At 35.1% G+C, this 25,525-nt stretch overlaps 1 protein-coding gene across 1 annotated transcript in view; it reads right to left on the reverse strand.

The window, feature by feature from the left end:
* Window positions 1-25,525, reverse strand: part of GRIK2 (glutamate ionotropic receptor kainate type subunit 2) — a 635,712-nt gene that overhangs the window by 235,444 nt on the left and 374,743 nt on the right. Inside the window, exons 7-8 of the mRNA XM_060030591.1 lie at window positions 7,839-7,982; window positions 4,566-4,673 (exon numbers count right to left, since the gene is read on the reverse strand). Of these exons, the coding sequence (XP_059886574.1) occupies window positions 4,566-4,673; window positions 7,839-7,982 (252 nt within the window). The remainder of the gene's footprint in view (window positions 1-4,565; window positions 4,674-7,838; window positions 7,983-25,525) is intronic.

Consider the following 25,525-nt stretch of genomic DNA (forward strand, 5'->3'; position numbering starts at 1 on the left):
AAATCATGTTTGGATCTTAATCAAAATACAGTGGAAATAAAGGGATGAGTTAAATTAGAGAAATGACATGGATCATTTTGCTTTTAAAGACATCCATTGGCTGCTATGATTTGGCGAATGGATTACAAGGAGGAGTAGAACAGAGACTTGTTGGGGCTCCAGTGTATGTGTCCGGGGAAGGTTCCCCTGGCCATGATTGTAGCAATGGATTTAGGGAGAAATGGATGGATTCTAAACATATTTTGAAAGTGGAATATACAATACGGTCTTTGAACTGACCAGAAAAATTCAAGCTGCGAAAATCACTTATTCTGTTTTCCTTTTCCTGTTGTTAGTAGTTTCAATACCAGGATCTTAAAGAAAGAAATTGTCCTATTATTGCCTGAGGTAGACAAAGTTGCCTACTGTTTTATCCCCTTATTCTCCTTCTTTTGCTTTAGAGAAGGCACTGCAATGGCCCAAGAGCTTGTCTGGACAGGTGTGGTTGGTTGTGTATGCAGTATTGGTGACCCTCCTTAGACCTGCCACCTGTGAATAACTGCAGGAAGGAAGAAATTAACACATTCCCTCTGGAGGCTGACCGGAACCAGGAAATGTTTGACTTTACTCCCTCCCCTTTTAGTATAAAAGAAGCCTAAATTCTAACTCAGGCAAGATGGTTCTTTGGGACACAAGTCCACCGTCTTCTCAGACTGCCGTTTTTTTGATAAATTTGTTATTCCTTGCTCCAATTAAACAAACAAACAAACAAACCAGATGTGGTTGGTTGTGTGTGCGGTACTGGTGACCCTTCTTAGACCATGGCGAACTGGGCTGGGTTCTAACCAAGATCTCCGTCGAGATAAAGGAGAAAGAATTCACTTTGATCTATGAACCCTATCTAAGTGGAAAACTGTGTCCAGAGTAGCATTTTAACTCCAAGCTCAGTTCCCTGAATATGTTCTACTTCTCTGTTTGTCAGAAATATACCTGCTCCTTCCTGGTTTATCTGCTCCACAGTTACAAACATCAGAAGTCTGGATTTTCCTCCTATTAACTGTTTCAATCCTAAGATTCACATTTCAGAAAATGATTCAAAATACATCATTTTAATGACATACAAGCAAGAGATCTTTCTTTTTAGCACATTTCACTGCCCAATACTATATTACTGGGTTGGCCAAAAAGTGTCTTTGGTTTTTTAAGCAAAAATAAAAGACACATTTTTCATTTTCACCAAGAACTTTATTCAACAATGTATTCACCCTTTTGTTCCACTACCTTCTGCCATTTTTCAGGCAACTTCATAATTCCATGTTCCCAAAACTTTTTATCTTTTTGAGCAAAGAACTGTTCCAGGAGCCTTTTACAGTCTTCCAGGGAATTGAAATTTTTTCCATTAAGAGAATTTTGTAAAGTCCTAAATAAATGGAACTCCGAAGGTGCAATGTCTGATGAATATGGCGGATGAATCAGAACTTCCCAGCCAAGCTGTAACAGTTTTTGCCTGGTCATCAAATAAACATGCAGTCGTACGTTATCCTGATGGAAGATTATGAGTTTTCTGTTGACTAATTCTGGACACTCTTCGTTGAGTGCTGCTTTCAGTTGGTCTAACTGGGAGCAGTACTTGTTGGAATTAGTTGTTTGGTTTTCTGGAAGGAGCTCATAATAAAGGACTCCCTTCCAATCCCACCATATATACAACATCACCTTCTTTGGATGAAGACCGGCCTTTGGTATGGTTGATGGAGGTTCATTTCACTTGCCCCACAATCTCTTCCATTCCACATTATTGTACAGTATCTACTTGCCACTGCCCATCACAATTTGTTTTAAAAATGGAACGTTTTCATCATGTTTAAGTAGAGAATCGCATGCGGAAATACGGTCAAGAAGGTTTTTTCTGCTTAACTTACGTGGACCCAAACATCAAAGCGCTTCACATAACCAAACTAGCGTAAATGCTTTACAACCCTTAATTTGGATATTTTGAGTATGTCGGCTATCTCCTGCGTGGTATAACATTGATTGTTCTCAGTTAATGCCTTGATTTCATTGCTATCAACTTCAACTGGTCCACCAGACCATGGAGTATCATCCAGTGAGAAATCTCTAGCACGAAACTCTGCAAACCACTTTTGACACGTTCAATCAGTCACAGCACCTTCTCCATATACTGCACAATCTTTTTTTTGCATTTCAGTTGGGTTTTTACCTTTCTTGAAATAATAAAGCATAATATGCTGAAAATGTTGCTGTTTTTCTTCCATCTTCAATATTAAAATGGCTACATAAAAATTCACCAATTTTGATATCTTTTTTTAAATGCATGCTGATATGACAGCTGTCACATACAGTCTAAAAAAATTATTTCGAATGAAGTTAAAGACAACTAAGTGCTACTAGAGCCATCTTATGGAAAAAACTGAATGAACCTTTTGGCCAACCCAATATAATTTTATGAATCAATTTATAATTGGCAGATTTTCTTCACTAGAGCAAAACCTTCATAGGGGCACAAGATAGAAGTTCACTGCATATTTGTTAGAGAATTAAATGAATAAATAAAGTGTGCTGGTCAAAGATGACCAAGACAAAACTAGGAAAAGGCAGTAGCATGAAAAGATAGAATTGAGGATAGTTAAAATTCCTAGCCTCGACCCCTATTAACGTATTTCCAGGTTCTTTTAGAGACCATGATATTTTCACTTCAGCCTGTCCAAGAGGGAAGCCCTTTGCACTCTACTTTTTTTGAGATGGGGAATTTGGCCCAGAGAAGTTGGATGGAAGGATGAAGTTCACACACTTGTTGTGATACAACTAGAATAGTAACTTAAGCCTCCTGAATCACCATCTATTGAATCTTCCAAAGTGTGAACTCTATCAAGGTAGGAACTCTGTTTTTTCATCTATGGATTGGTAACTATACTTTTTAGGAAAAAATAAAAGTAAAATCAACAAAACTTAGGAGGCTTAATGAGGCAGATATTGCTACCACCCCAGGATGCAGTTGAAGATGCTGTGTTTTAGAAGGATTAAGAAACCTGTCTATAAATAGTAAATGACAGAACAAGGATTTCAGCCTAATTCTGTCTGAACACAAAATATTGATGAATGTCACGTCAACATTTATAATTCACATTGTGATACCTTGCTTATCGATATGGTAGATCCTCACATATACTTGGTAACCATTATATTCAGGATCTTATTATAATTCACACTAGAGCCTAGGAAAACCTTCTCTAATATTTTCTTTGAGTCCAAGGGACTGGGTCTATGGTAACAGGAAGAGCATCACCATTTTTATGTTGATGTGTTGAAATACAAGCAGTGGTCAAAGTTCATCCTAGTGACTTAGGTATTTCCAAAAATAAGATAATAACATCCCCAGTAAACACTGAGATAAGCCCATATGAGCTGACTAAACTCCACCATTATCAATTCCAATTTTGGGTATAGACTAATGTTGTTATCTTGGAAGTAAGGTAATTAGGAAGTGACAGCCTCACGAATATTTTAGTTCCAGTTTATTATAAAAGATTCCTAATTTTGCATGGTCTTGACAAAGGGTACAACCTGAAACTCTCAATGAGAAGAGGTAATACCCCTGTTAACTTCAGCCATCAGTTGGCCATGATATACTTCTTGTCCTGGTGATATCAAAAATATGTGTTTTCTCACTCCTGCATCATTTGAATCAACATTCATATATACTATTCTCTCAGGCTAAAATACCCCTTATTTTGATTCAATTTCCTTCTTCAGTTTCCATCTATGAATGATGCTCCATGTTCAATTGTTAGCTGAAACATAACTCACTATCTTTAAAGCGATGTTATCTCAAAAAGAATTTTTTCTCAAGTTCTTATCAATATATCTTTTTAATCTGTAACTTTCAATGAATCCATCAGAAAACAGCTAAATTCATATATTACAAACTTACACTAAAATGTTCTTAAAGTAAGCACACACACCCAAATTCTAAGAGCCTTTCTTGTACTTTACCTCAATACCTAGAAATGGAATCAAGAAAGATAGACCCAGTGTAATGTGTAGCATTTGTGTTCATACCTAATTTACTCATGTACATTAATTCAGGCATTTCTCTTGAATATGATCCAGGAGCAGAAACATGTTTCAGTATTTAATCCTTCTGTATGGTCTGCTCTAAGTAGGAAAGTCTATGAAGGCCTGTGATTATAAGCTGCATATACAAAGATTCATATTACATCAAACATTTTCTAATTATTGTATCAAATATTACAGCTAATTAAGATTATATTAATATATTATGTATATTATTTTAAATTAATATTATATACATTGTATGCAGAGAATCAGAAAAACCTGATGAGAAAATAAAAACATTTAAATTGCCTTAAGATATCCTTTATCCTTGAGTCCTAATAGTCAATTATTATATTCAATATATATAACGAATTGAAGATGTATATTTTTAGATTTACTCAATAAAGTTAAATGTCAATGAAATGTATCTACAGCAGGAAATATTGCTTTATCTCTTCACTAGGGTACGTTTATTTAATAATTAAAGTAAGTAAACTGAATGTCTCAAGTACCTTTTCCAGACCTTCTTCCTTGAGGCTGATCACATCCAAATCAAAATCTGTTCGTAAGCCATTGGTTTTGTTGAAAGTTATTCTGCCTGTGAGGCCTTCCCAATGTGCCTATGGGGAAAACAAACAAACAAAAATCATAAATTAGTAAAGGATGAGAAGATAAAACAATTTTGTACAAAATGTTTTACCTTTTGTTACTTCTCATAAATCTACATTGCTATACATTTTTATTCTCTTCTGAACTATGATGGAGGTTTTTTCTAAATATGATATCCTAGTCTCAGTAAAAATTTATTGTAAATTTTTCATTTTAAATAATGCATTTACCAGGTATAATTTTCCTTTATGAGAAATTTGTGGTTTATGTTTTAAATAGCAAACCTCTTTTAGCAAAGTGAGAAGAGTTTGGTCACTTATAATATTTATGAGATAGTGACTATCTTGCTGGAGATTACAAATAGAACTACTATTATAAAATACCACTCCTAACACCAAACTAATATAAAGTAAACATTTTATTACAATGAAAGAAACTGAATCTAGGAAAAATTATGCTATACTGCTTCAATTATATATTTTCCACTTAGAATAATTAACTTATTACTTTATTTTTCTTTGTGCGAGGCTGGGAGAAATGTATCAAAATTACTTCACATCAAACTATACTTCCTGTAAAAGGCTCTCTCCAGGTAGAAGGGGGTGAGAATATAATAATCTAGCTACACAATGGGTTCATCCCTCAAAGGTGAGCAAATAATGAGTTTTTTTTTTTAATATAAAATGATTTTCTATTCTGCTGGTTATATAGCCCCAATTACATGTTTGTTTGTTTTTTGCGGTACGCGGGCCTCTCACCGTTGTGGCCTCTCCCGCTGCGGAGCACAGGCTCCGGACGCGCAGGCTCAGCGGCCATGGCTCATGGGCCCAGCTGCTCTGCAGCATGTGGGATCTTCCTGGACCGGGGCACAAACTCGTGTGCCCTGCATCGGCAGGCGGACTCTCAACCACTGCGCCGCCAGGGAAGCCCCTACATGTTTTATATTATTTGTCATTTGCAAGTAGCTTGGGAAAATAGTTACATATGAAAATTTTAAATAATGTAACATATACTCACAACTATGTTTGAAAGAATATATACTGAGACTCAAAAGCAATAAAGCCCAGTAGATAAAGGGTAACATTTCAATAAGGATTACAGATGGATATCATTATTACTACATTTCTTAGGCTCCATGTGCTTCTTGGATACTTATGTGTAGGGATTCTAAAATAGATTTAGGTTAATAAATTACAAATAAAATAGAAAAAAAAACTATAATATATATCTCTATGCATATTGCAACAGGTCATCACTGAGTTTACTGTGTTAACAGGTCTCCAGTAAGGAAGAAAAAAATTTTATTAACTCAACTTCGTCCAAAGAAAATAATTGCAGGCGGTTAACAAAAATCCATATTTAGTATAAAAATAAGCAATGGGATCAAGAAGTACAGAAGCAGAAGTGCAGAACAGTAAAACAAATCTGGGTTAAAGACAGCACAGGGAAATGTATACCAGGTGAAACTGTGCAACTAATAAATCCAATCACAAATTCAATTCTGGACTTTCCAGCAACCAAAGCAAAGAAGAAAATATGATGAACTGTAACATACAGGATCCATAATTTAAGACACACCAATTGCCCAGGAGAAACTCAGCTTTTCCTGGTACTGAGACCTGACAGAAATGTCTCTTTTCGGTCCTCATAAGAGTGACCCTGTGTGATTTAGTGCAGCGGTCTCCAACCTTTTTGGCACCAGGGACTGGTTTCATGGAACACAATTTTTCCATGGATGGTGGCGGGGAATGGTTCAGGCGTTAACGCCAGAGATGGGGAACAGCAAATGAAGCTTTGCTCGCTCACCCACTGCTCACCTCCTGCCATGTGGCCTGCTTCCTAACAGGCCGTGGACCGGTATCGGTCCATAGCCCGGGGGGTTGTGGACCCCAGATTTAGTGGACAAGATCCTCAATAACACGCTACAATAAATACAATAGCGAGTTTCATACAACAGCCTCTCACAGGGTTGACACTTCTCAGTTGTCAAGTGCTGCATTCAGAAAAAGCTCTTCTTCAACTAGCCAAACCAGGGTGCTATGTTTGCAGCACTGTGATGCTTAGTTTTTTACACCAGAAGTAAATATAGAATGTGGAGTAACAAAAGAACTGCATACTGTTCTAGGAGTATCATTTCATCTATCTGAGAGTTCAGTAACAATTACACAAGGAAAATTCACGGATATTCTTTGCCAAGGACCTGATGATTCTTAATTATGATTCTATTTGCACTTTTATTTTCATGATGAGTAATTTATTATATGATGAGCTGATGATTTCTTTTAAGCCATTAAAGAAAAAATTTTATATGGTAATAACAGCTGTGACTTTTCATAGCAAAGATTAAATTTTCATAGTTAAACTTTCATATAAAAACTCCTAACTCAACTATACTTTAATAAAATTTTTTTTAATTAAAAAAACTCCTGTTGTAATCAAATAAAAAGTATCCTTAGCTGACAAAGGAATTTCCTTCATGAGAGGAAGAATGGGAAGAATATGTGTGTATGAAGTGAGTGTGTATGTTTGTGTGTGATCTTTAAGAGTTTTCTTTCTTTTTTTTTTTTTTTTCTCACTATGGGCATGCTTGGTCTAAAACTATAACAGACATAATTAGAAATGATACATGGCCATAAAAATGGTTGTATTATGCAACATGAAGTAAACTTTGCACTTTCATGAATCCATATATTTTGTTTTATGTTAACTCTAATACAATTAAAATAACTAGACGTTATATTTAAGAACCATAGCTCTAAAAAATAATTCTTGAAAACTTACAAATTGGGTGTAATTTAGTGTAGTGCAAAGGGCATTCCTGTTAAAAATTCATTGCATATCATGTGGCCTATGACATAAACATTCTTCAAACATCTATGTTTCCACATAAATGAAAAGTAACATACATAAAGATTCAGAAAGGTGAAAACTAACAATGTCATAAATCATAGGTCACTGATTTTCATCTGTTCACACAATCACAGATATTTTGTAGGAAATCCATTTCCCTTCCATATTATTTAGTAAAAATGTTAATTTTGCTTGTATGGGGAAAGGTAGAAAGTTTAATTTAAGAGATAAAAGTAAAAGGTCACCTGTTAGGAAAAATGCAATAATCTCAATTCATTCAGCTTGAGGACAAGCAAGACAGGACAGATGTGCTTCTCCTGACTCACCTCTTTAATTAGGCTCATGAAGCGGGTCCCAAAGCGCCAGGGTTTGTGTCGATTGCACTGTAAGGAGCTGACTGTCATCTGGGGAAACTGCTGGACGCCCACAGACACCACGTGCACAGCATCATACATGAGAGCAGCATCCGTCTGAAAGCCGAGAGAAAAGGAAATGTGGCATCAATACAACATGGGAGACCCATGATGGGTGGTTTAGAAGTGGAGAGAAAGAAAGGGTGAGAGAAATAAATACCCAGTTTTTCTTCATGTAAGGGAGAAAACAGTATCTCCACATGCTGTGGTTCTCTTAAATAAGATATTGTGATCAAATTACTTCACGGGCTCCATTAGAACATCTGACCTACCCTCCCTTTCCTGAAGTGATAACCCAATTTCGTATCATCCTAGTATCTCTGCTGAAGTAGGAAATGTGTGCAGACATGCATTATTTCATTTTTTGTCTCTTACTCTGTTCTACTGCATGCGTGCATGCGTGTGCGTGTGTGCACGCGCACACGCGCACACACACACACACAAGGAATGCCAATGTGAACATTTTGAATGGTTACATAAATTACATATTGTATATAAAAGTAAATAAGTAAATAATTTCCTTACATAGGAAGAAAAAAGAAATTTGAAGAGATTCACCTAAAAAGTTTAAAGATATGAACCCTAATTTTTTCTGCAATTCAGCTTTTCAAAGGGTTCAATCTCAGAAATGATGCTAGAGTGTTGAATCTCAATACATGTGTTAATCCCTTTTCAAGAAACTAAACTTAATTCCCTGTACTGTCTTCTTTTCCCCAAATTTCCATATGAATACAAATTCATTTTGGCTTCTCAAGTAAGACGAATATGAATTCTACTGTGTGTGCACCTGCTCAAACAACTGACCACTTTAGAGGTGGATGATAAAAAATAAAATGTTTGTAAGTCATAACAAACCAGAGGCTCAGTGACGGTCAAGTGCTGTGTTAAATGGACCCTCACATTGTGTTTGACGGACCAATGCCAGGCTCACTACCTACAGAAGAGAGCCACTGACAATGCGGGCAGCAAGGAACTTTGGGCCATCTGCTTGGCATGGTTTGGAATAAAAGCATATATTTCCTCTTCTCATTCACACAATTAGTGAGCTGTGAAATGAATTCCAAAATGAATAGGAACCCTGTAGATTAATAGCGTTTGCCACAATACAATACAAAATGAGTACACACAGTAGCTTTCATGCAAATGTATCCTCAGGAACTTAACCACATAAAATGGAAGGCAGCTAAACAGCACAATGCAGTGACAGAACATAATAAAAATACCATTTTATAGTTCATAAATCTTTGGGGAATAGAGCTCAGATTCATAACCTTCATTTGGTAAATACCAGCTGACTGCTTTCACACACTCTGAGGGCTGCACAGTGAAAACTCGAGTAGTGGAGTTGATAACAGGCACAGAGCATGAGCCTGAGGATCAGACTGCTATTGTCTTTGGCCTGAGTTAACACTCAGAGGACATATTTCATATACCACATGGATGGTTATAAAAAAAGTTACCAAGATATGAGAGACACACTTGATTTTAAAATAAAATGAAGTTTTAAAAAATCACTGTCAACAAATGTATAGAGATATGAACACTTTCAGATACTACTAAAAGGAAGATAAGGGGCAATTTTGCAGATCGCACCACAAGGGAGTTTTAAAATATCCATGTTCTTTTTCACCTAGTAATTTCTCTTTCTGGAATTTGCCCTGAGAAAAATCAAAGATAAGAACAAAAGCTACATACATTATTTCTCTAAAAAAATAAAATAGAGTGGAAATCTACTGAATGTTCAAAATAAGGAAACACAATAAAATCACAATGTATTTCACATAAACATTAAAAATCATGTTTTGAAAAATATTCAGATGAGAAATTGCAAGTGGTAAAATGCTAACTGCAAAAATAGCTTATACAGAACTGTATTTCTAGCATAAACCATTATATACATCTTTATGAGTACTTAATATGTACTATTCAACTTATTTAACTCTCACAGTAATGGTTTAATAAAAACACTGATATTGTTCCCACTTTACAAATGACGAAGCTAAGGTTGAGAGAAGTTAAGTAACTAAACAAAGTCACACAGGTAAAAAGCAGAGAGGTCCAGATTCAAACAGCCTCACTGCTCACAGCAAGTATTCTGAAACATCATATTGCATGTTATATGGACAACAACCAAAAAAAACTGAAGGGAAGAAAATACACTAAAATGATACTAATAATTACTCTTGGGAGATAGTAGAATTTATGTTTTTTCCTTTTTCTTTACTTTTTGCATTTTTTTAAGATGGAAGTTTACTAAATACCATTGCAATTATTCCCAAGATGAAAATTTTGATCTACTGTCACAAAATAACTAAAAGAACACAAACTATGATATTACTACTATCCTGCCATGACTTACTGACTTATATGAAAATCCTAGAATAGTAATCTTATCTAAAATGACAATGCTCGGAAATAATTTTGCTTAATTAAAACTTTGAAAATCATTTTTGGTACATAGTTTTAGCTTCTGGATCAGAGGATATACTAGATGATAATAAAACTATTTAAGATCTGTGATTTTAAATATAATTATAAAAGGAAGAAAATATTTATTAAACTATAAGATAAATACTAGAGAAAAAAATTATAATTAAAAAGTTGTTGATCAAATTTCTTCTTGAATTTCCAGTTTAAAAATATGTTAATTTATTATAAAGCAATAAATAGAACTTCTGAAACTACTCTCTCCCGTTGCGGAGCACAGGCTCCGGATGCGCAGGCTCAGCGGCCATGGCTCACGGGCCCAGTCGCTCCGTGGCATGTGGGATCTTCCTGGACTGGGGCACGAACCCGCGTCCCCTGCATCGGCAGGCGGACTCTCAACCACTCCGCCACCAGGGAAGCCCTTAGAGTGCTTTTTTGTCCTATTTTTAGACTAGTTGTTTTATGTGATAATATGGAGTTGTTGTCCATTTAAACTTGATATCCTGTCAGGCTTTCCTTTACTGTATTTTTTGCAAAACTGTACATATGTAAATTCTTTCAACTTTGGAAAGTTTTGAGAAAACTCCAGCTTATCAAAAGTGGTTTTCTTATTTTCATGAGAATGTATAAGCTTGAAATTTTTCCTTAATTTAGTAATATTACTAGTTAACATTTGTTCAGTATTTATTATGTGTAAGGCACTTTCCTTAAATCATTTCCTTTAATTCTCATAACCATCATGCAGTTGGAAATTCACTGGGTCTGTATAAAGTAGGAAACTGAAGCAGAGAACAGTTAAGTAACTGGTCTAAAAATCATAACATATAGAGGTGGAGCTGGATTTGACTCTAGAAAATCTATCCAGAATTTACATACTTCTCTCTAGTTTCTTGCTCAGTGCTCTATATTTAATAAAGCAAAATAGTTTAAATTGTTTTAAAGTTATAAAATATAAGAAATAAATAAGTACTTGAATACATTAATCTATATAATTTCTTAATAAGCAGTAAATATTTACATAATGAAAATGTACTACGAAGTAAGGGAAAGTATAGATTGTGGAGAACTGGTAAATATAAATTCACAAAATAAGAAATACATTGATGTATGAGATTAAGTCTATAATAGGTTAGTCAGAATAGAAACATTAACCAGGAACAAGGTCATGAAAGAAGTAGATTTATTCTATATAGTTGCTGCTCATTAGGTTTACAAAAGGCAAAGGTACTAGAGTATCTTTCAAGATCAGGCTTACGGGGCATCTTTACTCCCAACTCTAAATTGTAGAGTTTGATTGAGCAGCTCTTGCTAAGTCCTCAACCCTCTCATTTTGACTCTATAATCCTTTGCCTTGACTTTTCTTCTCTCAATGGAAAAATACGAGGAAAAAAGGGAGGAGTAGAACAGAAGAGGAGAAAAGTAGAGGAGACACACAAGTTAATTACTTTGTCATCATTTTTATATTATCATTAATGTCAAGTTACATTGCATGCTTACTCTGTGCCACACTATGTCCATTTCTCTATATGCATTTCACAAAGACCCTATGTTTCAGGTGATATTACTCATCATTCAGAGAGGAGAAAACTGAGGCTTAGCAAGGTTGAAGTAATCTTCTCAAGGTCTCATCACCTTGAGAGACAAGACTTAGAAAACAAGACTCAGGCAAAGCTTAGCTCTTAGAACTACCATCCAAACTCTCATAATAAGACTCTGGCAGAAATAAGACTCAGAAAAAAGCCTTAAAAACACGATTCAGACAAGGTCTAATTCTTAGAACCACCATCCTACCTACCATAACCAACTATCTCCCCTAAACCATATTCCCACTGAAACTATGACAGGCCATGGAGGGGAAACTGATGGCAGCAGATCTCATATTTTTGGAGGTTCTGCTGAATACCAGACAATTATGTCCCAAAGACAGTATATCTCTGAGCTGAGATTCAAATAATAGTTCATTTGTCTTCCAAGTCAAATTTTCTTCCTTGTACATAATAGCTACCTCTAAAAAAACTTCAGAGGTAAGCAAAACTGTATTTTAACCAACTAAATTAAAATGGAGTATGTATACAATTTGATTATTAAAATACATAGGAGGGGGTTAGATAAAGTTGTAGTCATTCAGATCCTAAACTACAAAGACAAAATCTAGGCAGAGAGAAAAAATAAATCAGCAAGGAAGACAAAACAATCCATCTTATTTTCTCTCTTTCAAGTATAATTACTCACATATATAAATAGATCACACTTATTGGAAAGCTAGAATATGTGTTCACCCTGGGAATACAGACCAGAAGGAATCGCAGTCTAGGTAGGTACAGACAGAGCCGAGTGCAGCCCTCCGTGTTTCACTACTAGGTCAAGCATCTATCAATAGCAATACGAGCCCCCTTGAGAGCCCATCTCAGACTAGACTGGAGTTGTACTTTATTTTTCTTTCCAAAATAAGCTAGTTAACCTACAAAGAATGTTTGTCAGCCAAAAACTTGTTTTGCAAACCTTTAAAACTGTGCAATACAGTCCTACACATTTCAGTAAAACAACAATGATCTTTTTAAATGGATGGTTTGAAAAGATCACAAGAAGTGCCTTCTCATACATTTTAAATATACATTAGCCATCTCCCTAACTTATTGCTGGGTTTATCTCATATCTAGTTTAATTACTTTTAGTCATGCAGTGTGCAACGTGGATGCAGGTGGAAGAGTGATGACTGCTAATTTCTTTGGTTGAGCTATTGCCACAGAAATTGGTTTAGTCACCCAGTGCTATTTCATCTATCTCAAGTAACCTCAAGTCTGATGAGACTTTAAAGTATTGAAAGAACACTGAAATGTAAGTATGCTTACATTTCTTTTATGCTCTGAAAAAATCCACCGCATATTTTTAAATAATTGAAGAATCAGGGAGATTAGATGCTCTCAAAAGTTTCAGATGATAAAATTTACCATTGCTAAATATTTCTGATTTGGGATGTATGATTGAAACATTTCCAAATATATAAAAACAGGAATAATAATGGATACTGTGACTAGTTAAAATATTTCTATGTACTTAGATTTCATTTACAGAAGATTCTGGTACTAAGCAGTAAATTACCAAGCATGTCCATATGGAGTGCATATGTTATTTCAGTTTCTGATCACTATAATCATCATCATTAAACATCTTTTTTGTAAAGTTCTGGGATAGATGTTCTAGGAGTCATAAAAAATTAAAACATAGCCCTTATTCACATGAAGGATGAAACAGTTAGAAATGAACAATTTTTAACTACATATGATCATAGAAGGGAACATTGCTACATAAAATCTCTCTGATACTCTAAAGACTTCTCTTTGCAAAAAGCTAGCAAAGGTAGGACTTCCCTGGTGGCGCAGTGGTTAAGAATCCGCCTGCCAATGCAGGGGACAAGGGTTAGATCCCCAGTCCAGGAAGATGCTACGTGCTGCGGAGCACCTAAGCCCATGTGCCACAACTACTGAGCCTGCGCTCCAGAGCCCGCAAGCCACAACTACTGAGCCTGCGAGCCACAGCTACTGAAGCCTGCGCGCCTAGAGCCCATGCTCTGCAACAAGAGAAGTCACTGCAATGACGAGCCTGCGCACCATAACGAAGAGTAGCCTCCGCTCACTGAAACTACAGAAAGCCTGCATGCAGCAACAAAGACCCAATGCAGCCAAAAAAAAAAAGGAATAAATTTTAAGAAAACAGAAAATTAAAAAAAAAAGCTATCAAAAGTATTTATCTTCCTTCCCAATGGGGAGGCAGTCTTCTGGAATATTCCATTCCCCAGGTAACATGACTTTTGGGTACCCCATTTAGTTCTGCCTGGGAGAACTTGGAACACAGCCTTTTCCCATTTATCTTCTCTATTATGCCAGCAGAGTTACATTTATGACAATGTCATTCTGCTGAAGCACTTTTTACATATTTGGGCTCTTGACCTAGGCTCCAACACACCCAATACTGTATTTAATAATTTACATTTAAATGTAACTAATCTTAAGAGTGATATGATATACGATCGTATCTTGATTATAGTGATGGTTATATGGGTGTATACTTAGGTCAAAACCTATCAATTGTACAATTTAAATATGGGAAGTATAATACATCAATTTTACTCCAACACAGCTATTAAAAAAACCCTGATCATTCATTTTTCCGGGAAGACGGTTCATAAATTTCATTTTATTCTATAAGTATCTAGAGTCCTCACAAACTAAGTGTCACTGATCTGTATCTTCTTTCCTCCTTGAACATTCTACTTTTAATAAAACTATTTATGCTTTCTCATTTTTTATCTTACTTTCTTGATACAAGCATCTTTTGGATAATAACCATACCTATCTTTGTAATACCATGCACGGTATCCCATATATTGACTTGCCCATAGTAAGTGTATAAAAGCATTTTTCAACAAATTGATGAATTCAACCAAAAAGTTCATTTAAACTGTAAAAGAAATAGATATTAGGAAGCTCTGAATAACAATCACACTTTGCCATCTAGCTAGAATGTATTCCCTCCCAGAGGTACAGTGAACTAAATCTGCCAGTAGCTCAGACCTGGGAGGAATGCGAGTGCAGCCTCTGTCCTGTTTCTAAATGAATTTATAGTAACAGTTCCGTGAACACATTTATCTTTCCATTAAATAAGTGCAGGCAGGTCTCCTTTGAGATCTGAATGCTAGCTGGCAGGTGGCAGATCCATTCTGGAACTCCTACGTCGCAGATTTTGCTCATTTCTGTATTCCCATCTGAAGTATAGTGCATAGCACAAAGAGCAGCATGGTCTCATACACGGAGTTTAAGTTTATGAATCCTGGCTCTTTCATTGATCTTTTTTTAAATTAATTTTTATTGGAGTATGGTTGCTTTACAATGTTGTGTTAGTCTCTACTGCACAACAAAATTGACTAGATCTTTTGACTAGCCCATTGACTAGATCTTTTATCTAAAACAAATAATAAAAAAATATTTAAATCCCCATTTGCCTTGTTTCTTCATTTTATAATTGAAAATGAAAAATGATGATCTGCCATATCTTTTCCTTGTTGGAAAAACCACTTTTATAAACCAGATAGTTCCAAGAGAAAAACAATTAATATTGATTCTTCAATTGGAAGACATGAATATTAAGGTTGGTGGGGAAAGGGCTAGATTCTGACCTCTGGAGCTCCCTCGCACAATCAGCACAAGCCTAAATGGGACAGAGGATCATCTACCACTCTGAGCAAGGGTGAGGGTCACACATGGAAGGCAGGCTGGGGTTCGCTCATTCAGCTGGCACACTGCAGCCAGCACTCTGCCCGGCACGGAGCAGGTGCACAGTGGCTGCTAACGAAACTGAGGGATTGAAGAAGAAATGCCCTCAGACCCAGTCGGGAGCCAATTGTCAGAGACAATTCTCCCAGTTACACTGCAGCTGCCATTATGCTTACTGTGTTGCCGGCTCTTTGTACTACTCTGAAACGGAGTTCTTTACCAGCAGCTGCGTGGACTACACGGACTGCATGAGATAATACATTAAAGCAGTTTGCACAATCCCTGGCTCGTGGTGCATAGGCAGGTGTTAGATGATGATGATGATGATCACCAGAAGAGCTGTAATCTTGTCAAGATGGATCCTATCCAAAACAAGGGACCAGTTTAGAAAGTATAATGTTTCAACCCTTCTGCACCCACTGTTAGCCTAAATAAGGGAACAGGCTTCATGCTGTGCAAGAAAGCAGATCAAATTCTGGAAGGAGAAGGGGCAGGAAGGAAATTATCGTACAACAACAACTTGGTCCCTGTAAAATGTGGTGTGTACACAATGCCACAATTCAGTGCTCAAAAAGAAAAAAAAGTTACTGAATACACACACATTATCTGACAAGTTTAGAATTTAAATATAAGTGGTAAAATATTACAGTATCTTGCATTTTGTTACTAGACGAAGGACTGCTGTTGGACAGATAACCTACCAGCAATGTGAACCTGGACAAATCTGCCTTGTAGTTTTTTCTAGTCTTTAGTTTCTTCATCTGTAAAAGGAGGGGCTAGAACCAGGTGGACATTTGCATTCCTAGAAAACTCACCTTTCATTCTGATTTTATATTGGCCTTTGTAATACAATCAAAATCCTAATTTATCCATCTCCTCCCCATAATGCTCTATGCTTTGTGCACTTTTGCAATAAACTTTGTACCAACATTTCATACAAATTTATAAATAAGGGACATCAAAGTTTACTTTTCATCAGCCATTGTCTGCATTCACAATCTACCCAATTCCTACCTGGTCCAATAAAATCTGCCAATACCTGTATTATATTTTCTTTGTTGTTTCAACTTCACTGTTAAACTTCTCACACACACTAAAACCCACCCTGGCTTCCTGATACTCTGTAGAGAAAAACTAAAACCCTTTCTCTCTTATCCAAAGTCATTTACTAATATCTCAGGATTTTATCATCCTTTGTCCCTCTTACAGAGTTAGGATATGAATATGCCTGTATTTCATGGTTTTTAACTAATCAGAGTGATTCCTGTATTGCAGATTAGTTGAATAAAAGGAGATTCCAGAAACTGCATGGCGAAAGACCTTTAAAATCCTTTAAAGGAATTCCTTTGAAAGGAATATGGAATTTCGTATCTACCTGTATGGTACTTAGTACCCATGAGAGCTAAAAGGAAGAAGAGCTTAAAGGAAAGATAAAGAAAGGAGAAGGGAAAAGAATAGAATGGGTTCAGCCTCACAGTCAAATTGATAAATTAGGAAGAAAATTCAAGTTAAGCAATGCTTTGAAGATTAAGCGAAGGAAACAGTATCAGACGATAGTGTTGCTGGGATTCAGAAAAGAAATGGTCAGGGCCAGGATTAATGCAATGAGTAATTAATGGATCTATTTGTTTGGCGTTCCTGTAAACTTGTGAATTTGAATAAGTGTCTATGTCTCTTCAAACCAATACTCTCTGTCTTAAGCTAAAAGCTACCAAAAAAATTGTGGCAGCAATTTCCCCTACTTTGAACAGGCAGTCTAAATGTTCATTTTGAGAGTAAGAGTTTTCATTGGCTCTTTATGTTTATACTATACAATTTGGGGCTTTCAATCTTGCAAGAACTCTTGCTGGATGCCATTTTCTTTAACAACAGTCAACAAGATAATTTTACAAAACAGCATTATTTCTCAGCAAGCTTTTAGATCTTTATAAGATATGAAATTTAGTCCATGGAGTGCTAATGTTAGAATTGTGAAAGCTTTAGGAGATGAATATTTTGCATTCTTTCCAAGAATTATATATATTCATCATGAATATTTTCTATATAATTCTTTCTTTCCTATATATATCTTTAAAATGCATCATTTCCCAAGCAGAAAATCCTATATCCTATTTGTTTTTACTGCCACCGTCTAAACTACTTTAAACATTTATACACAAATTCCAAGATGTTTAGATGTTTCTCAAACACCATGTAGAGAAACTCTTCACTTTATAAATGGTTAAGGAACAGCTGTGAAGCAGATAAGACAATGCCAACAGGTTTTCAATTAAAAGTTTCATTTAACTAATGTAATTATTCTTACCTAATTAAATTTTTCCACTAAAATCAGTCCATTGAGTTATCTCATTCTCTTTTAAAATGTTCCATGAAGCTCTTACTAGCATCCATGAACCACACTGTATTGATGGCATTGTTAATGAACTCTCTAGCAACAATGCACTGGCCTTAATAATTTAGGTCCTGTTAAATTGTGTCTGCTTTTTACTACATTTGGAACTGCTATTGATCTAGAGAAGAGTCAATATCAAGGGGAAGTATTCTCTGCACTTCCAGCTGGTGTCCAATACATCCAATTATCCCGATATTTGGAGCTCAAATTAGCTTCTTGCATTAAAAATTTGTGTTCATCAATATTGTTTATATTCACTTTTTTCAGTGTAATGAATTAAAATTGATTTATGTTGTTAACAGACTGATTCTTTCTAATTTGAAATCTAGGAATATGCAAACCAAAAATACACCAGAAACTTGGGTTCATGTAAATACGAATTCCAAATGCCTATAAAAATTGAAAACCCGATACTTCATATATTATTTACCCAAACCAAAAATTAAATTATATTAAAGATCTATTTTAAGCATGATTTGAAGAATAATGTAGAAATTGATATAGATATTTCTGGACAAATAAAACAATAGATATGCAAACAAATCATATTAATATGTGTCCTTAACAACTTTTTATGCACTTATTGTGTGTTTAGCTTTTTATATTGTACTCTATATATGAAATTGTAACAGTAACTTCGCATAGAAATGTGAAAAAGTAAAAGTTTCGCAGAAATCTAATGGGACTTAGAGCTTTAGCTTTGTAATTTATTAGTCCCTACTGTAAGTCATGTTATCTTTCTTAGCTTCATTTTTCTCATCTTTAAAATAAGTATAATAATAATGCACCTCACGTTGTAAGGATCAAATTAGATAAATTTAGAAAAATGAGGGCTATAAAGCTCTTTAAATATGTCATAATTATAGAGTGGAGTAACTGAGAATCTCAAGTATGTTAGCACCAGTAATATCAATTTAGATGAGGAAGTGGTCTTTGAGGAAAAAAATAAGAATTGATTTGCATATTCACATTTGTACCTTAGATCTTAATTTGAAGATTCCCTGTCCCTTCACTACTTTAATTAACCTGGTTATTTCCTACTTTGAAAATATATTGATTTAACGAATTATTGTTTTATTGCCATGAGGAAATGCCTTTGCTTGCTGACTCTTGGGTCTCTTGAATATCCCTTTTCCCATATGAACATATGCTTTCACAATTATCTTTTTCTTCATTTGTCTCTAAGTGCTTTACAGCTTGATTCACTCATTCAACGTTTATAAATATTATTGTTATTGACATCAAACACAATTATGACTTTGGGCAATAAGACTCGGAAGTCAAAAAAATGATTTAGACAAACAAGTAAATCAACATTCTTAATATAATGCCACATCCTGGGTAATGGGGAGGTATCTAATTTTGTCTGGAGTAGTGCCTATCTATTGATATGTTAGAAAGTAGGTATTGTTTGAAAGATTTTCCTATTAGCACCTATATCTTCAAAAGGCAAAAGGGGTGGAAAAAAGATAAGAAAACAAAAGTTGGAAAGAATAGTGGGGTCGAGGGAAGAGGTCAAACCAGAATTCACTGCTTTTTTTTTTTTTTAAAGATTATACTTTGGGACTTCCCTGGTGGCGCAGTGGTTAAGAATCCGCCTGCCAATGCAGGGCACAAGGGTTCGAGCCCTGGTCCGGGAAGATCCCACGTGCCGCGAAGCAGCTAGGCCCATGTGCCACAGGTGCTGAGCCTGCGCTCTGGAGCCCGCAAACCACACTGCTGAGCACGCATGCCACAACTACTGAAGCCCGCGTGCCTGGAGCCCATGCTCTGCAACTGGAGAGGCCACTGCAATGAGAGGCCCGCGCACTGCAACGAGGAGCGGCCTCCGCTCGCGGCAACTAGAGAAAGCCCGCCCACAGCAACGAAAACCCAACACGGCCAAAATAAATAAATAATAAAATAAAAGAGATTTTAATAAAAAAAAAAAAGATTAGACTTTGTATCCTGAGATTCCTAACATCTCCTTTAAAGACAGTTAGAATAGGCTTGTTCTTTAATGAAATAGATATTAAAGGATTCTCCTAAAGTTGAGTCTTTATATGTCATTTCATCTTCTAATGGATCTAAATGGGACACTAAAAGAGTAGAACATGGAATTCATTAGACCAAGAATATGATCTGATTAAATCGTGTAACATCTTTGATAGGACACTATTGTTTTGTCTCCTCAGCCATCTCTTCCTGTTAGAGCAGAGCCCTTTTCCCTCCCATCTATTCCCTGACCCAATCTCCTAGCTCCACGTGTTATAGGCCTGATAACAACCACTGCTTCAGGCATGGCCAAGCGACACAAGCTTGGCTTGTCGGTTAAATCCAGGCCTTTTGAGGGAGCCATTGGGAAAGAAGCACATTCCTTCTCAGGAAGTTCCGTATCATGATGGCACCTCTGTACCTCTGTCTGAGAAAGGAGCCAATACAAATGAAACAGGAGGTGAGGGATGGAGAGGAACCTGTTTGAGACTTTATGACCTGGATCCAGTTGGATCCAAATGTATCTGAAGACAGCTCATGTACTTTACAAGCCGGAGAACCATTGTGCTTTCTTTTTGCTATTAACTAATTTTAAGGGAATTTTAGACAACTGGAATTCAAAATCTTGAATAATGCAGGTTTAGGCTTTGGTTTCCTCAAGCCAAACTGAGATTACTACTTCTGTCTACTCACAGAATTAGAAATATATCAATACATTCAGAAAAACAGGAAGATATGTGTAAAAGCAGACCGTATGTAATTATATGCATGGAAATACTAGAAAATATAATAATCACATTAAATACATTCACCAAATGTATAATTATTGTCTTCTAATCATTCATTATTCTTTGTAGAAAAATATTCAATATAGTAGGGAATTTGGGGGTAACGACTAAGATTCTATAGTATTGTGAATTGTTTACACTTATAAAAGTACAAAATGGGGCAACTGTAAGATGTATACACTCTGCCTGCCAAAATACACAGATCAAAAATTTGTCTGAATCAACACTCCCCTTCCTACTGTGAACTATACAGGTTCAGGGACAATCAGAACGTGAACTAAGCAAAAAACTTTAATGGTACACTGCTGAGAACATTAAGAAAGAAATCATAGAGGACTCCAAAAACAAATGCAAACTAACCCTCTGCAATGGCCTTTTAATCAGTAGGTTAATAGACTGACATCAAAATTGGAAATGACCAATTAAGCTGTATCAGTTAACTCTTAACATTTCCACGTTTGAGTTTTATACTTGATGAAACAAATTATAAATCACAAACCAAGACATAAAAGACTTTCATTACAATATCTGAGTGTGTGTGTGTGTGCTGAATCTTATGTCATTCAGGAAATTTATTCAAAGTTGACAAAGAGCCGCAGGAGGTGAGGGTGATACCACTTTACTCAGAAGAGAAAACAGTTTGATAATCTTCACCTGATGGATTTTACAACTGAATAGTTGCAGCCAAAGCAAGGCCGGAAGGTGATATATGGCAGGGACTCAGAGGAAAACAAGAAGGAACATTTCCACAGAGAAATTAGCAGCAAGAGGATGGTAGAAATGTCTAAAAAGCATTAAAAAAATGATCACCAGAAGAAACAAAAAGAAATTTAAGAAGTGATGAGGCAGTAAAAATAAATTAAATATTCTAAAGATAGAATAGCTTAAAATATTCTTCCCTGTTAGTTGAAACAGAAATTTGGTAAATTTTTTAGGAAAAAAATTCAAATTACAAGACATTCAGAATTTAACTTTATCCTTGAGCTTAGCTCATAGCTCATTTATAGGAGTCCTATAAGGCACGCATTGACTCAGAACTCACTGATGGCATCTGAGTCTGTCCAAGGAGCCTCAGCGCATGGCTGTTAACTACTGAGTAGATGCCTGTGTTTCCAGAGTTCATGGCATCAGATAATATTGCTTCTGCTCCTTTGCATTCCTGATCCTGAGCCCCTTCATTCATCTCTTCCACAACTGTATATCCTTCAGTGCCTTCTCTTTCCTTTCTCACCTCATAAATATAAGCTACCTAATGAATACCCACATGTACTTACATTTTGAAGGAAAAATTACTGCAAACATAAATAGCATTCTATGTTAAATGCGGAACAGAATTTGACAGGTTTTTTTTTTTATACTTAGGTATCTGCACCTACTTTTATTCTCAAGGAAACCAGTACAAAGGTGTTACACATATCTATCATGCAAAACAGAAAAATAAAGTTTACTTTTATTTCATTATCCTTTGAAATTAGTTGAATCACAAGGACTATCCTTGACCAAAATTTAAAACAGTGACGTTTACTACAGATTTGAAAAAACAGAGTAATATTCATATCTGCTATAACATTAGCATAATATGTCAGTTTTTAACTATATCCCATGAATAATATTTTGCCTTTTAATTAGAAAGTAAATACTTCACAAAGAAGTTATTTGGTCAAAGATTACTTTCTATAACTCCTACCATATGGCACTGTGGTAGGCACTTTACAGATATTATTTAACATAATTTTCTTTAACAATCTAATTATTTATGTAGAAGATTCTGAGGAGCTGAGGCTTAAATCACCCAGTAAGGGGCACACCTGAGAGATTCTGCTTTTTCTGAAGCCATGATACTTTATGATACATCAATTGTGGCTACTTATAGCAGTGCCTACACAATACAAGTTAATCATCTATTTTAGAAACTAGCTCCACTCCTCTTAAGCTAATGCAGTGTGCCCTATGAAATAAAGGTCACTGAAAAGACAGCTTTCATCCAAAGCTTTTCATCATTGAAAAGACAGCGTTCATTTCTTGATGACATGAAGTTATTTTTTCCAATCCAGAGGTGAGAGAGAATCAGCAAAATGTCTAAGTATGAGAAGTCACAATTTCCTTAGGAGACATACGTGCATAATGACGTACTAGCACCTACGGTTAGGTGCTAGAAAAAACTGGTAATACTATTCCAGAAAACAATCTGGAAATCGACGTCAAGCACAAACTGGGACACTATCACTTCACTTTGGGAATTTACTCCATAGAAACAAAAAGACAAGAGCACATAGATTTATATACAAATACATGCATTACAACATGGTTTATATTTTTAAAAATATAGCAGCCTAAATGTTCCTCATAAGGTTAAGAAATTTGTAATATTTATAAAACTGAATGTTAAAATTATTGTCTAGCATTATATGTATTGACATGTAAATATGAATGTTAAAATTTATACATCCATACTACAAAATAATATATTCCTCTTATAACACATTATAGCAGTACAGCCTTACATTCAGTAAAATATTTGAGAGTCCTCCGTCTGTGCTCCAGCCTTTCTGATGTAATTATTCTCAAGAGCATCGAACTATAAATACACATACACACAGATATTGTATTTATTTTTATTGTTTTAATCAAAAATGGAATATATTAAATTTGCTTTAAAAAACCCAAGAATATACCCTTCCAAGTTAGTATTAATAGGTCTAACTACTGAATAAATTTCAATTATGAATATTCTTAAGATGTACATTGTTTAGGTATAACCAAAATACAGCTTATGCCCCTCATGTTAATTTAAATATATCTATATCTATCTTCATAAATACATAGAGAAATTGTAAAAATCCAAAATGTTTCCAATCATAATTGGATTATAGAAAAGTTTATCTTTCTTCTTTACATTTTTATATTTTATGAGAACATTATTCTCAAAGGTAGAAAAAGTGCTAAAGTTATAACTGCCTGGCATAAAATAAAAATAAATAAGGCACAATTTTACTCATGCTTGATATTTAAGAATTATGTGTTGTGCCTATAAACAGAATTTCAGGTATACTTTGCTTTATTGCACCTTGCAGATACTGTGCTTTTTTATACATTGAAGGTTTGTGGCAACCCTGTATCCAGCAAGTCTATTGGCGCCATTTTCCAATGGCATTTGTTCACTTTGTGTCACATTTTGGTAATTCTCCCAATATTTAAAAGTTTTCATTATTATTATTATTTGTTATGGTGATATGCAAAAAGATTATGACTCAACTTGCTAAAGGCTCAGATGATGGTTACTATTTTTTAGCAATAAAGTATATTTTAATTAAGGTTGTACATTTTTTAGACACTTAATAGACTAGAGTATAGTATAAACGTAACTTTTATATGCACTGGGAAACCAAAAAATTCCTGTGACTTGCTTCATTACAGTAGTCTGGAACTGAACCTGCAAGATCTCCGAGGTATGATTTAATGGACCAAAATCAAATTACTATGTTTTTATTAAAAGTAGCATGTTTTAATGAACTTATTTACAAAACAGAAATAGAGTCACAGATGTAGAAAACAAAACTTATGTTTACCAGGTGGGAAAAGGAGGGGAGGGATAAATTGGGAGATAAATTGGGAGATCCCAATCTCCCAATTTTTTTTAGTTTTATAGATAACTAATAAAGACATACTGTATAGCACAGGGAACTCTACTCAGTACTCTGTAATGACCTATATGGGAAAATAATTTTAAAAAGAGTGCATATATGTATATGTATAACTGATTCACTTTGCTGTATGGCAAAAACGAACACAACATTTTACATCAACTATACCCCAATAAAATTTTTTTTTTAAAAAAAAGCATGTTTTCTTCTGAATTCTAGATAATAACTCACTGTTTACATGAGACACTTCTAATTTCCCTGAAGTTCAACTACAGATTTTTCATCTTTGTATATGTAAACTCAACCAGAAGTAAGAGGCAGGCCCCAAGACTGTCAGGTGAGATTAAAAGAGCTGCCTGGATGCCATGTCAATCTAAAGGCAGCCCATTTTGGACAACTACTATACAAACAACCATCCAGGCCATTGTCTGCATCAGAGGACATAAAGAATTATTTTCTAAATATGGACATCAAAAGGAAAAAATGATTAATCAAGTAGTATCTTAAAGCTTTTCTACAAGCATTGTTCTGTTAATTAACATGGTGTCTGCTTCCTGCAAATGAAGCCCCAAGCTATTAAATAAAATTACTGCAGCGCTCCCTAAGAATGAGGCTCATTTGGAAAAAGCACTAATATGCTTTTTTTCTGTCTTGAGCTGAGCGATTAGCAGGCAGCTCAGCTCTAGAAGATGACACTCCCAGAAGTCATTTGGTCATAGAGACATGCTGTATTTACCTAAAATGCAGTTTGACAATTAACTGGCATGACTAGATGTTTCCAAACAAGAATAGTTGTTTTATGTATTTATTTATAGCTGACTTTGTTTAAAAAATCTGAGGTAAACATAGCCAATCTTTTTCTCCCAATTGAATTCCACAGAAATCCAAACTGTGCTCATTTATGTCAAACATGACCTTGAGGAAGGTTTTAAATATTTCAGGAACTGTTTAAGATATCATTTTGATATCCTCAATGATATCAAATATTTAACCATAAGATTTAGAAAAAAATATTCAAGAGTAATTATTAAAAATATATAATGAATAATATAGCTATTTTGCTCTTAAAAATGTCTATTAAGTATTAAGATTGATTTTCTCA

This window comes from Delphinus delphis, chromosome 14 (genome assembly GCF_949987515.2).
Source record: "Delphinus delphis chromosome 14, mDelDel1.2, whole genome shotgun sequence".
Classification (NCBI taxonomy): domain Eukaryota; kingdom Metazoa; phylum Chordata; class Mammalia; order Artiodactyla; family Delphinidae; genus Delphinus; species Delphinus delphis.